This window comes from Chamaea fasciata, unplaced genomic scaffold (assembly GCF_029207755.1).
Source record: "Chamaea fasciata isolate MVZ Bird 193981 ecotype frontalis unplaced genomic scaffold, bChaFas1.0.hap1 SCAF_12, whole genome shotgun sequence".
NCBI lineage: Eukaryota > Metazoa > Chordata > Aves > Passeriformes > Sylviidae > Chamaea > Chamaea fasciata.
The window spans coordinates 9,612,700-9,626,246 of record NW_027094097.1 but is presented as its reverse complement, the minus strand read 5'-3'; the positions used below and the strand labels follow the sequence as shown (position 1 = coordinate 9,626,246).

The 13,547-nt window shown below is 40.1% G+C and overlaps 1 protein-coding gene across 6 annotated transcripts in view; it reads right to left on the bottom strand.

The window, feature by feature from the left end:
- CNOT1 (CCR4-NOT transcription complex subunit 1) overlaps nt 1-13,547 on the bottom strand; it is a 55,550-nt gene that overhangs the window by 34,235 nt on the left and 7,768 nt on the right. For all 6 annotated transcript variants that reach the window (XR_010722807.1, XM_066194468.1, XM_066194467.1 and 3 more), the window contains exons 3-14: nt 10,885-10,992; nt 10,114-10,212; nt 9,544-9,612; nt 9,398-9,452; nt 8,821-9,024; nt 7,303-7,471; nt 5,960-6,086; nt 5,557-5,667; nt 4,230-4,400; nt 3,573-3,700; nt 2,382-2,622; nt 840-959 (exon numbers count right to left, since the gene is read on the bottom strand). Coding sequence is in view for 5 of the 6 variants with exons in the window: in XM_066194468.1 (XP_066050565.1) it covers nt 840-959; nt 2,382-2,622; nt 3,573-3,700; nt 4,230-4,400; nt 5,557-5,667; nt 5,960-6,086; nt 7,303-7,471; nt 8,821-9,024; nt 9,398-9,452; nt 9,544-9,612; nt 10,114-10,212; nt 10,885-10,992 (1,602 nt within the window). In the remaining variant the exon portion in view is untranslated. The remainder of the gene's footprint in view (nt 1-839; nt 960-2,381; nt 2,623-3,572; nt 3,701-4,229; nt 4,401-5,556; nt 5,668-5,959; nt 6,087-7,302; nt 7,472-8,820; nt 9,025-9,397; nt 9,453-9,543; nt 9,613-10,113; nt 10,213-10,884; nt 10,993-13,547) is intronic.

The window sequence follows — 13,547 nt, the reverse complement described above, 5'->3', positions numbered from 1 at the left end:
TAACTTCACCTTCTTTAAAGTGACCTTGTGCTGACAGTTTTAAATTCCTCTGTGCTATGAAAAACCACCAGCAAGTGGTCAAGAGCTACGAAATTGATATTGCTACAAAGTTAAGGAAAAGAACCTAGCATTTTCCTGCAAACAGACCTCAACCACTTCAGAGATACCTGGAATGTATCTACTCCAAGAGGTTATCGCTGAACACTGTAATTGCTACAACAAAACTGACTTCAAACAGCAGCTTGCGCTCTTGCATGTCGAGACACTCAATTATTTTGCATCTAACTTCAGGAAGCAATAAAGGCCTCAAAGAAGTTAGTCACAACTTCCAGTCTTTTGTCAATATATAAAATCTAAAAAGTAGCAGCATTCTCAAGAAATCCCCATTCCATTATGTTTAGCATTGCCACCTTCACACAAACATCTGATACTTTCTTCGTTCTCATTTCAGTAGTATTCAAGGTTAAAACAGACAAAGCTCTTCCAGGATTCACACAGAAAGCAGTTCTGTTGTGCTGCTTCTCAAGGTACTTGTCAGCTAAGCCACAATAACCAACCCCACTGCAAATACCAAGTAAAATGCCTTGGGCTCACAATAGGGCAGGCTGGAAGCATCTGTAGTCAGATACAACAACTCAGCTGAAGACTACTAAGTCACATGAATGTAGGCTTTTTTTTAAAGATGAGGGACAGCAGCCAATTCTGAAATGAGTTCAGACGTGCCTAAACAATGTAATCCTTACTAAATTAGTCCAAGTTAAGCTTAGCTTTCCTTAAAAGACGAGCAAGTCTGTGTAAGACACCAGAAAAAAATAATGGCAATATTTTGCAAAACTCACCTTCAAGTCTTGTGCCACATCAAGAATACGTGACAATTTTGCCTGGTCATACTGCTCCCCTCTCATGTACCATTCTGCCATGGCATGCATGATAAGCTGACGAATTGAAGGAGACTGACCCTGAGGAGAATTAAATTAGGGTTGTACTTCATGATTCTAGGAACAGGATCAATTATGTGAACATTCAACATGGTATTTCTCAACTAAAAAGCTTAACATACAAACATGTTTACTCTTTAGCTTCAGAATTTGCTTCTGATTTGAGCTCTTTCTATGCAAAAATAAACGATCCAGGAGCTACAAGTAAAGGATGTAGCTGACTGCAAATGGTAGCTACATGCCACCTCTTTCTTGTCCTGTCACTGTCCAGGACCAATTCCTCTCTATCACTTTTAGACTACATGAATATTTACTAAATGTTATGCCAGATATGATGTCCTGAAGTGAAAATTCAGTACACCTTAAAAAGGAAAACACAGTATCCAGCTCCTTGCTCATACAGGGGCAAGTTCAAAATACAACACAAGTAAGATTTTTATGGCACCAAGGGTTTTGTTTAAAGGCAAAGCGTCAAGGAATGGCACCACGTCCCTGATCTGAGACATACCCTGTGGAAAAACTGCCTCTTCTGCCACTTCAAGACTTCATGCAAAAAGCACTTCATGTCTATTCTACACCTCATCCTTCAATTTAAAGACTTCCATCAGGAAAATATAAAACATTCATAGCATGACCTTGGAGGTCAAGCTTCTTGCCATTAACTCTACTCTAGATGAACAGGGAAACACGTTTGCTAATGCAGATTCCCTCCGACCCCAGAAACTTCCTCTGGTTCAAATTTCATATGACTTCTCCTTGTTTAACTACCAGTGCACATAATGATGAAGGCCACACCAAACAAAACATCCATTAGAAGTATGGGATTTGCATACACAGCTACTGTATCTCTACATGGAAGCTCTCCTTAAAAAGGTCAGCAGCTAATCCCAAGTTTTCAGAACACATCCAGACTCTGAAAACTTCCCATGCAGGTAGTTTTTTTATGTCTAGAATAGCCTTCATCTTTTTGTCAAGTATAAAGGAGACTGTTTTGGTTTAAGCCTTCTCACATCTTACTACTTCAAGTTATTACACTTTAAATGTGAGGTTGAGAGTTGAGGGAGTGGGGTTGGTGATGCTGTTGTGAAGGTTTTGGGGTTTCTTTCGGGTTGTTCGGTTTTGCTCTTTTTTCCTTTTCTTAAAATAGAACAGTGGTCAACTTTGTTTAAAGCCAAAGGTTTAAAAAGTCTAACTCAACTTGGGTCTCTGTACTTTTCCAGGAATATCTTCTCAGTGAATATTGCTGAAAACCAAACCACAAGAGTTTGGTTTCCCCTTCAAGTCAGGGAAGAGACATCCCATTACTTTGCATAAACCATGGATCACTGACCTCTTGGGTTTTAAACCGACCAGTTCATAAACCAATACAAACATCATTGTAACTGTTCAACCCATTTAACAAGCTTCCATGTTACAGGAACAAACGACAGTGAAAATACTTACCTGTCCATGCCATGCATAGTGCAAAATGATGGCTGAGTTGGGATGGTTGCCAAGGAAAATTGGCATGAGTGTGGAGATGAGTTCATGGCGCAAGGTATGCCAGGACGTGTTGATCTGCAGTAAGGCCAATACCAGCATATCTGGGCAATGCTTGATAGGAAAACTGAAGAGCTGCTTAACCTGTTCATACTGCCCCACTTCTGCCAATCGTAACAGAGACTCAATCAAATCCAGGCTCTTCCTAACAAAAGAGAAGAAAAAACAAATAGACAACCCCCACAAAGTTACCAAGCAGCAAGTTTACAGGATCCTGGAATCAAGTATTTTATGGCAGCAACTGTAAGGACATATACAGCAACTCCCACTGCAAACAACCTCACACTGCAGCTCTTACAATGTACAATTAAGCCTGCAAGAAACCATAAAAAAAACCCCCAAGATCTTAAGAGCTCCTAATTATGTTAGGGAGGAGAGGGAACTGAAAGCTGATGCTGAAGAAATTCAGCTTGAGGTGGGTCACTTGGATAATTTAACTTGAAACATACTTCCAGAAATGGAAAACACTTTTAAAAACGCCTCAGAGTCCCCACTTGTGAAACTTAATGAAGATACTCTACTTGTTTAGCCTGCTTTACAGACAAGTGATCATTGCCCATTTACTTGTATTCTTCATCCTTCAATTCTCTATTCTGTGCCATACAACTGAAAAAGATGCAAGTATCTGTACTGAAATAAGCTACGGCTACGCCAAAAAAGGGGTGTAAAGGTCGGCTCAGAAAGTCACACCAGTCACCTTTATGCAATAACTCACCAATAGCCACATTCATTTAATAACTAAATTTTAGGACTACTTTCATACAAGTAGAGCAAGTTTCTAATATCATCCTGGGAAAGACAGATTTAAGATTCAAACCACCTCCTCTATCCCCTCCTTTCAGCTTGCAGGATATGCCAAAACACATCAGCAGAAACTCTCCAAAGAAGTTGAAGACTCCAACAAAAGCAAGGTATTATGGAAGTACACAGGAAGTTCTGATACTGTCAACAGTTTCACCAATGAAACACGTCACAAATACTAATGGCTGATCTACTATGTACATAGCTACAATAAATCTGGCTGCATGAAGATAAAGCCACCTTTGACCAGACAAGTAATCTATGTACAAAAGCAGCTGAGAGCAGGTTTATTACCATGTAGCAATTTCTCGATTGTCATCCTCTGGTGGTGCTTTCAGGATGTCTGTGGCAACAGTATGGCAAGGGTAGTCAGCAAAACAGAAGATGTCGGGGTTTATGAGGGAATGCTGGATGAAGGAGAGCTGGAATAAAAAAAAAAGATATCAGAAGTCTTTTAGATACTAGAGTTTCAGGTTCCTTCCACTTTATCAAGTGCCACATTTTGAGAATGATACAAAACAACTTAGCAGCTGAGATGAGCCAGGCTTCACTGTGTGTTTTATGTAAGACTGAACCTCACACTTCTGGAATTCGAGAATGATGGGTATAGACGTGCTGAGGGTACTTGTTTGCATGAAGTTGTGGCCTTTTTGTTTAAGCACCCCAAAGCACTGCCATGCAACAACTGTTCTATGCTCAGCTGCATTACACACCAGAACTCTGCTGGGGCCAAAGGCAGGGCCACAGTGCACAGCAAGTGACCATGTCCCACACAGTGCAGTCAATCACACACTGTACTTCTGTAACACACCTGAGGCTTGTGTCTTACAGGCCAGCTTCTCAAATGAGGATTATCTAAACATTCACACTACTAATCTCCATTTATCATTCAAGAAATTCAGGAACCGTGTATATATTCTACAGTTAGTGAAAAAATGTTGGTAAACATACCTGGCCCTCTGCATGCTTCCAAGGTCTGTATATGGCATTAACTGGAAAAACCTCCATGCCCAGCCCTCTCTGGATGCCAAAAACTACAATATGCAGGCCCTTGCTATCACGAATCTGAAATCCTGGATGGTCCAATTCATACGTTACTACTTTGAAGTCCAGGCTAGGGTTCTGCAACCAAACAAGGGTTGTTAGCCTTGCACATTGCAATGTTCAGTACTGTCTCGAAAGAACCCCTCTTCATCAGTATTGTACCCAGCTTAACATCCATCCAACTTTTAGCTGAAAGCAAGGGTTTTGTTTTAAAAGATGTATTTATACAGTTGTGAGAATTAGATGCAAGTTAATGTTTTAAACTACCCTGTGAGATTGCTCTTCCCCAGCACTACAGTAGCTGTCTTTCCTTCCAAACATTTAACTAACAATTCTTTAAAAACACCCAAACATACAGCTCCTCTCTTAGCAGACTAATTTATTCCCTTCCTAGGCTTCCACACCTTCTGATAAAAGGCAGAAGGGTCTGATCTGCTGGCAAGCAGAACTTGCTCCTCCTTTTGCACAATGTGAACTCCAAGATCTTGTAAAGCATCCATTGTATTTTCAGGAACAGTGTGAAACAATATTGATGAAGGAGCTTGAAGGGAACTGTGGCCATTAGGGAACACAAACCACTCATTTCAGAGACGGGTGAGCACCAGAGACAAAGCTATTTTATGGCCCAATAAACCAATGTTTTTTTTTATAAAGACAAAACAGTGACTTGTGCATGCATTAGAGGGAACATACAGAAAAAATCCTATATAAGGCAAGCAAAGGAAATGGTATTCATGTTTAACTGAGTTCATTACAAAAACTGGTGCTTATAAAGTGGTAGAAAAACTTTACTATTTCTATAGTGTTAGCATACCTAAGAAGCAATAAAGAAGAGGTTTGGAATGAGTAGCTACAAAAATACTTTCATTTTCATCACTAATGCCTACAGTAAGAAGTTTTCCAAAACAAGGTGTCTGATGCACAAAACTTTCCACCGTCAGAAATACACTGAAACACAAAAGCCCTCAGAGAACACATGCAGGAATACATGGGAACAGTGTGGAATGAATCTCAAACTGCACCCAAGTCACTCATTCAAGTAGCTTCCATTTTCCAGAATTCCTCAAAATTTTCTTGTTCATGAGGGGAAAAAAAACCCCCAGCATTTAAGTACAGTTACATTAGAGAGATTCGAAGCTATTCAGACTGTTGGGGAGCCTAAAAAGGTTTATAATCATACTGACATATGTCCTGCTTTATCCACATAAAAGACCAAGGTGCTCACAAGACTTACCAGCTCTTTAAGAACATCAATCAAAACCTCCACATTCCAGGTATGGGCTTGGCTTCCATCACTCTTATCTTTGCCGTCACTCCAAATCCCACTGCCAGGAGCCGAAATTGACTGCAAGTCAAATACACGGAATCAAACACTAGTAAAAAAGTAACACAGTCTCAACACCCACTGGTTACAGAACTCCCTGCACTGGAGAGGTGTAAACAGAAGTTCAGACTAGGAATTATATCAGTTTAACACTTTGAGAATCTTTCATTCATGAAAGTATTACAGGCATCTACAGCAGAACAGCCAGAAGTACAAGTATTGAATAATACAAGCAATTGTAAAATTCCTAGAGGCCAGCATTTTAACTCCTTTTTCTGCTGAAATGTAATCCCCAGCACAAGAGGCCACTCACTTGTAATGGAATACCGTCTGTCAGCCCTGAATGAGTTCGAGCCATCATCCCCAAAACCCTGGCAACCTGGGCAGCCGTGACTTCCCGAACACCAAACTGCATGATTATGTTGCGACATTCTTCCACACTAAGATGCAACAAAACAAAGAAAAGCAGGTTGCACTGTAGAACAATGTAAGACTTTCATCAAGTTAGTCAAATGATCCAACATAACAAAATTCTAAGACAATCAAGAAGAAAAATTCAGCAGACAATGTGTGCAATTACTTCCATGAAATACACTGGTGCCACGTTTCCAGTTCAAAGGCAGGTATACTGAAGTGACAGGGATGTCACAGAGATGTTTCACAGACTACGCTCTATCAAAGCAAAAGCACAGGGTAGGTTTAGCACTCTTCTCAGTTAAAAGCACTTCCACTATTGACCTGTGATACAGAGCTTCAAAGACTCAAGTTTTCTGCTACCTAAAAGCAAAACAAAGGCTTTGAGAATGCACATTTCAAAATGCTGACGTGCACTGTTCAAAGGTAAGCTGTGAATGTTTCCCCTTCAGCCTGATACACACCATGGCATCCCTGAGCACAGGGCACCAGCAAAAGCCTCCTGGGAGACAAGAGAGAAAACAAAGAGCAGATGCCTGAGTTTCAACTTCAGAACTGAAGCCTTTTTTCGCAAGTTTTTTTCCATTTTGTGAACACTTCATAACTAGGCCAGGAAGATTTAAATAGCAAGAATATATAAACTGTTTTATTAACATGCATGTGTTAACAAAGGTAATAATTCAGTATCTTCCAACACATGGTGTTTTTACTTCTTGGTTTAAAAAGAAATTCATGTTTCTTTGAGATTGAACACCTTTGAGATTTCATCACCTCCCCAAAGTAATCAATAGTCCTTCTCTTGAAATACAGAATCATTAATTCTACCTTATGCTTCTTACAAAAAAACAGATTAGCTTCATTCTGAGGCCTAACTTTTGCAAGAGCAAAGTTCTTCCAACACTCCAGTGGGATTCAGCTGGAGTTTATGTCTACGCAGACACTTCCATTTTCACATTCAAAAGGGTGATAGTCAAATTCTTATGAAACCTTCAAAAGCAATGTGAATCCTTTTATGTGGCATTTCTTACCATGATAAAATCCTACATAGTGTCCACAGGCATGTAATACACATTAGAAGAAAGCAAAATACAACCAGAATTCAAATAAACAACCTCATAATACTTGGTGAGATTCTACTTATTTAAGTATTTAAAGTGTTCTTTATCTTTTACCTAAAGAAACAGGAAAGAAAACCACCACCACCCAAAATTACATGCTTGAAAATTATATTTTCCTACAAACCTTGCACAAAAGCCATAGCCAACTTCTTGCATGAAATCTGCCAGAGAACTCTCCATCATGGTTTTGGCTATCCCTCCAGAATCAGGCAGGATCCTGTCCATTAGAATGTCCCGTTTTTCAGGGTATAGAAGTGGTGCAAGCACCACAGGGCAACGCTCCTGGGGAAAATCTAAAGGCAAGAGTAACAGTGTCAAAACACCCAGAACACCAGCTGCATGTGAAAGACTATTCAGAATTATTCTGCGGCTGTGCTAGAGTTGGCCTACTGCTGCAGAAATCAAGAGAGCACTGATGCAGCATCCCTACATCCCATTTTCAGTTTTCTACTGGCACTGGGATATTCTTAGAGAAGAAGAATGTAGACTAAACTAGGCTCATGCAGGTTCACTGCAGCTCTGCAGCTGCCCAAAAGGCCACCAGCTGCACTGGTGTAAGTTTAGAACTAGACTGTCACTAACAGCAGTCATCCAAAAAAAGCACAGAGCAGGAAACAATACAGCAGTCCAGCAAAACTTACTCCTCCAAATCAGGTAATATTGGAAACAAAAGATCTGCTACTGAGTCTAAGAAACACAGCAAAACTAAGCCAGGCACTTGAGCACAGAAAGAGTAAATACTCATTTTTTGCTTCCTGGGAGGCAAAGTTTAAGAGAGATGAGTAATGAGAAGATCAGATCTGTGGATCAGGGCTCTGCTCACAGTGGAGAGCAGCAAAGTGGGTGGGCCTTTCTGAGACAGCACTGCTGACATTCAGCATCTCCATACCCTCCAGGGCCATTCATAGAAGAGTTCCCAATATCCCAAAGCCAAGTGTCAGAAATTCCACAAGCTAACACACTAATCTTTATTAAAATACATATGAACTATGAAGTTATACTTAAAAAATTAGAACAAATATTTTGCTCTTGTATGAACGGTAGCTTCCTCTAGGTCTGTGCAGAACCAAGGAGTGGGTTAAGTTCAATTATCATCTTGAGTCCAAACCCTCCCTAGTGTGATAAGTTTACACCAAACAATGGTTTTGGAAAGGAATAGACTACAATGGTAGCTTTCAGGAAATGAACCAGAGTTTAAGTCAGAAGGACCTCCTTCACTGTGCTAGTGTTTCCTCATGGATCTGCATCTAATATAATAAAACAATGCTTAAAATGAACTTGTGTGAAATGGCAATGTACATTCCTTACTCTGTAAGGGGGTTTTCAACTACAGTGCACTAAGCTGCTTTAGTTAAATCCACAAATACCATCCCATACAAGCAAACACAGACTTGAATATCCCTTTCCAAATGTTCATTTATCAAAACTTCTCAAGAACACGAGATCACATTATTGCTCATTGAAAGCAAAACTGTACATTAGGACCCAATACCAGAGCAGTGGTATTTTTTCTGTCAGTTTACTATGAACATTTACCAAGTTCTAAGTCAGCAAGCTCCCCACCACTTCAGCACTCTGCACTGACAGCAAGTCATGAAAATCCATCTCCAAGTCTGCATCTAGTCAGGCTTCCTGAACTTACCTCTACGTAATGTTTTGAGGAAAGCGTCAATCTGCTCCTGTCCTACCCCAAAGGCTCCCTTCTGCCCAAAGAGGAGATGGGAGAGGAGAAGGTGCAGGACCTCTATTGCAATATCTTGGAAGCCACCTTCTTGATTTCCACTGACGTCCGCGTCAATGTAAGAGCGCAAAAGATCCGGGAGTTTCTGTTTGATAAACTGGGCGGCTTTTGGAAACAGAAGAGGTTAGAGTCAAAGCCTGGGATTCTGCTTTAGTATGAGATTCATTTAGCTAGGTACCATTCTCTTAATTTGAGAAGCCACAACAGTTCAGATTTAAACAGAAATCTCGTACCTGAGAGTTCAAATATTAATGGACAACTACAAGTTAAGATATCACAATACCCCAATTTGACTCATTATCAAGCCAGTCATACAAGAACTGATCCTTTAACTTCACACAAGATGACTGTGTTATCTATTGCCCCTCCCAGTGGCACCACTAATTGCAAGGTCAGGTCAGGCAGGCACCCATCTACCCATATAGAAAGCACACTGCTGAAAAAGGCTGCCCCTGATGTAGTACTTTAGAAAACTTACCAAAACCTCGCAGATCTGAGCTGAAAGAGTTCAATAAAGCCAGACCAAAAATCACCTACAAACAAAAACAAACATCATAGTAAGAGGGCCTCATCCTTTCTAACTAGCTAAGTGAAATTTTTTTTTTTAAATAACCATTCACCTACCTCTTGAACTTTGCTTAATTTGATGACTTTACTCAATTGGGCAAATAAATGGGGTGAAGGCTTTAGACTCTGAAACAGGTAAGAAGAATAATATGAAAGCTGTTTTGGGATTAATCTCATCTGCAATATGTTAGACTATCTAGAGCCTATTTGCAAGCTTAGAATATTAGTAACTATTCTGCTGCAGGTTAACACAAAGCTTCTACGGCAAAAAACCTTTCCAACTACTTTTGGATACATCTCATCTAAAAGCTTCTTCCATCCATATATCCTGCTATTACACCACTATCATGGCTTTCATATTGCAAGAAACGGAAGTACTGATGATTTGTTTTGGTTCTGGTGCCATAAACATACCATGAACTACCAACATTAGATAAAGTATTAAAATCAAGTTTGCAGTCATTCAGAGTAATTTACAAACTTGCTTAGTTTAACAAAAAAAACCCCACACCAACCAGGCAAGCTAAGTTTTAGAAAATTTTACTACAAGGGAAAACCAGCTGGTTTCCCAGAGACCAATTCAGTGCAGTTTCTGACACTGGGATCCCCTTCAAGAAGCATACAAACCTTCTGATAGTGCAAGGGATTGTCAATGGCGTACGACAGCGTCGAGATAAAGTTTGGTTTTGTAATCAGCGACGCACACTCCTGGATCAGAAATTGAGTCTGAAAAGAACAAGATAACTTGAAGACTCACAGTTTCATAACTGTAAAAATAAACTAGTGTGCACTGTGTACAGAAAAACAAAAACAGAGTACTTAAATTAAATGACCAAATTCTCTCTAACATCAATTATCTTCTTTTTATTCAAGCTTTCTTCAGGTTTGCTTTGCTTTTAAGACTGACAAAGTGATGAAACATTCTTCATCATATGTGCAACGTTTTGCTTTCTGTAAACAACCTCAGACATTGCAATAGACAACTCAGAGTATTTGACTCATGGTTAGGAGCTAAAAAGTCGGCAGCAAAATTGCCTAAAGATGAAAACATTCAATAGACATAGTCAGCACCAGAAAAGTCAGTTAACGGATTCCAACAAACTCTAAAGGTACACAGAAAGGCTTTCAAACTAAAGCAGGGCATGTGGTAAAAGGAGCATTTGTACTGATGCAACCTGTTTTTTTCCACATCAAGAGATTGTAAGCCAGAGATCAACAACTATCTTCTGATTTGAGGACTGGCAAAAAGTGTTGCAGTTGAAAGGCCATATAACCAGAAAAGAAGTTTGTTTGAAGCTACTGCTTCTAACTTGCCTTTGTGCTTGACCTGGATGAAATCCCACCACATGATTTTTAACAACCAAAACCAATAAACCGATGCGTTGCTGCCAACTGTACCTGATGAAAATCTTTGCCACTGCTTTTACCATCGCCACTGAAATCCACATGCGAGAATAGACAGCGTAGTAAATGCCTGTCTGCCTCCGGACCGTGCCTATTCACAATCTGCAAAGAAGTATCAAAAAAACAGCTTGGTAACAAACAGTCATTACAGAGCAGGATCTGGCACTAGTACTATGGATACAGCAGTACTGCAAGTAGTTAAATCATCTACAGTTTCAACAAAACTGCTACAAATGTTCCTTTAAATCAGTAACCTAGAAACCACATCATTAACCCTATTTGCAAATAATAAACAAAGAGAATCTAAACACAAGTCACTGACACAGAAGCCACGCATTTCAGGGGTGGTACTCTTATAAAGCTAAGTAAAAAGGGGTTTTTAAGTCACCCTCAGGATTCTGCCACCAAAGCAGCCCAGAATCCACACGGTCCATGGCCTCACTTTTCCCCATTTTTTCCCACAGGTGCAGTGCCTAACTCTGCAAGAACACAGCCTTGGGACAGCCCCTGTGCAATGGGTGTTCTGCATGCGCTGACTTACAGCACCTATCACTCATTACTAAATCTCAAAAATATTACATCTTTGTTTGAATCCCCTACCATTTACCTTAACTCTTGGCTAGACCAGCTCATTAACTTGTTATCCGAACCAGCTGCAGACTGTTTCAGAACTAGCTCCTTTCTTTACACTCCAACCAAGTGGACAGCATTACTCCTTTTTAATAGAATCCACACTGTCAGAAATGTGTGAGGCCAATCAAGAGCAGCTTGCCTCTTTGGCCAAACAGTAGCAGCTAATAACAAATCCAACCTTCATTTACTGGCAACATTTTTCTCACTGTTTCCCCTTCTCTAGCTGCAGGAGAGACATAAATTGTGCCAGCACAAACCCGCAGCTCTGCCTCTGGTCTGACTGCCTCCACCAATTCCACTGCTTCACCCGTCGTGAATGTCCTTGTTTGCCAGTAGTTTCTTTGTGCAAAGAGACAAACAGGGCTGCTTTAGGCTCTGTCCGCCCCGGCTCTGATGTTTGACTGTTTTCATCTCAGTTTTTCTACTGTTATCTGACACTATGCTTCCCTTTCCCTCAGAGCCTGCTGATTCCAGTGGCTGCCAAGTTTTGTTCTGCTGGAAAGAAACTTCCAAGTCAAATCTAGCTCTGCTTCTTGACCAGAGGCTATAGTATACATGCCTGTGGTATGTCAGTCCAGAGTAAACAGCCCAGCTGTGGTGACAGCTGGGTCTTTGAAGGCAGCCATACCCCAGGATCAGGAAGATGCTCAAACTGGTGCAAAAGGCAGCAAACCTGAATTGGCAGCAAATTCTACTCCCTAGCTCAGGTTTCAGAAAACAGGCAGTTTGTTTAGGCAATCCCAATCAAATACAGAGATTTGGATGTGCTAACAACACTGACATAAAGCTGGATCAATTTCCTAAGGAGCTGCCTGGTGCTGTGACCAAGGTGAATTCATCAAAGTAAATAGATGCCAAAGAAAACTGTTCATACTAAAACCATCCCCACGTCCTGCCTGCATCAGAAGTAGATTGATCCCTTGCACTGAGGTATCTCTCAAAGGACCATAATTTGAAAATTTAACATACAGGAAAGAAGGGAAGAGAAGGATAAAAGTGCAGTGTGTCATATTTCAACTCTAACTACATTCACAAAAAAAGGTCTTCCAGGAAACGGGGAATGAGAATTGTCAGTTTTCGTAAAGAGCTGAAAAAAACCTTCGCATTGGCAGCCTTGATACATTTACATGACAGTGTATCCAGTCATAAAATCAGATCAAAAATACTATTTTTTTTTACTGCAGGGGTGACCAAGCACTGATAGGGGCTGCCCAGAAAGGCTGTGGAGTCTCTATCCATGTTGGTACCCAAAAGCTGCCCAGACATACTCCTGGGCAATCCACTCCAAGTGACTGTTTGAGCAGGAGGTTGGACCAGATTACCACCACAGGTCCCTTCCAACCTCAGCCAGTCTGTGATTTAGGATAAAGCTTGAGCCACGTGTATTTGGATTTATCACATAATGTGTTTGGGCAAACACAGGATTAGACAGAATTTTTTCTAGATCCACAAAGTTTTGCTTTCCTAGAAAAACTCACCCACAAAGCCCTTTCCCCCTTTCCAACCAGGTTCTCCTTACAACTTCAGGAGAAGGAGACCACAAAAAAATCACTTCAGAGGAAGCCATGGTTTAGAATTTGTGTCTGACAAATGCGTAAAATATTTTTGAGTTTTTTAAACTTTATATTTTATTTTTAAAGCATGATCTATATTAAATGACTACTGATAGCGCATTTAAACAGAAATTAGTTCCTTAAGCTTTCCACTCTTATGCTCCAGTGATGTATCTAAATATATGTGTCATATTGGTCAGTTGAGACAAGAACAACTATGAGTATGAATTTCCACAACTCTATATGCTTAGATGGAAACTTTGTAAAATTGAGTGAATCATGCCAAAAATTTACCCCAAGCAGTGTACCATAAAACAGTTACAGCACACATATTCTCTTCAACTAAAAAAAAAATATTGTACCAGCCACCACAAAAGTAAAGCAATAGCAGGAAATTAAAAAAAAAAAAAAAATTAAAAAAATAAAAGACAACAAGGGATTAAGATTTTAGGAATTTAGCCTTGAAATTCT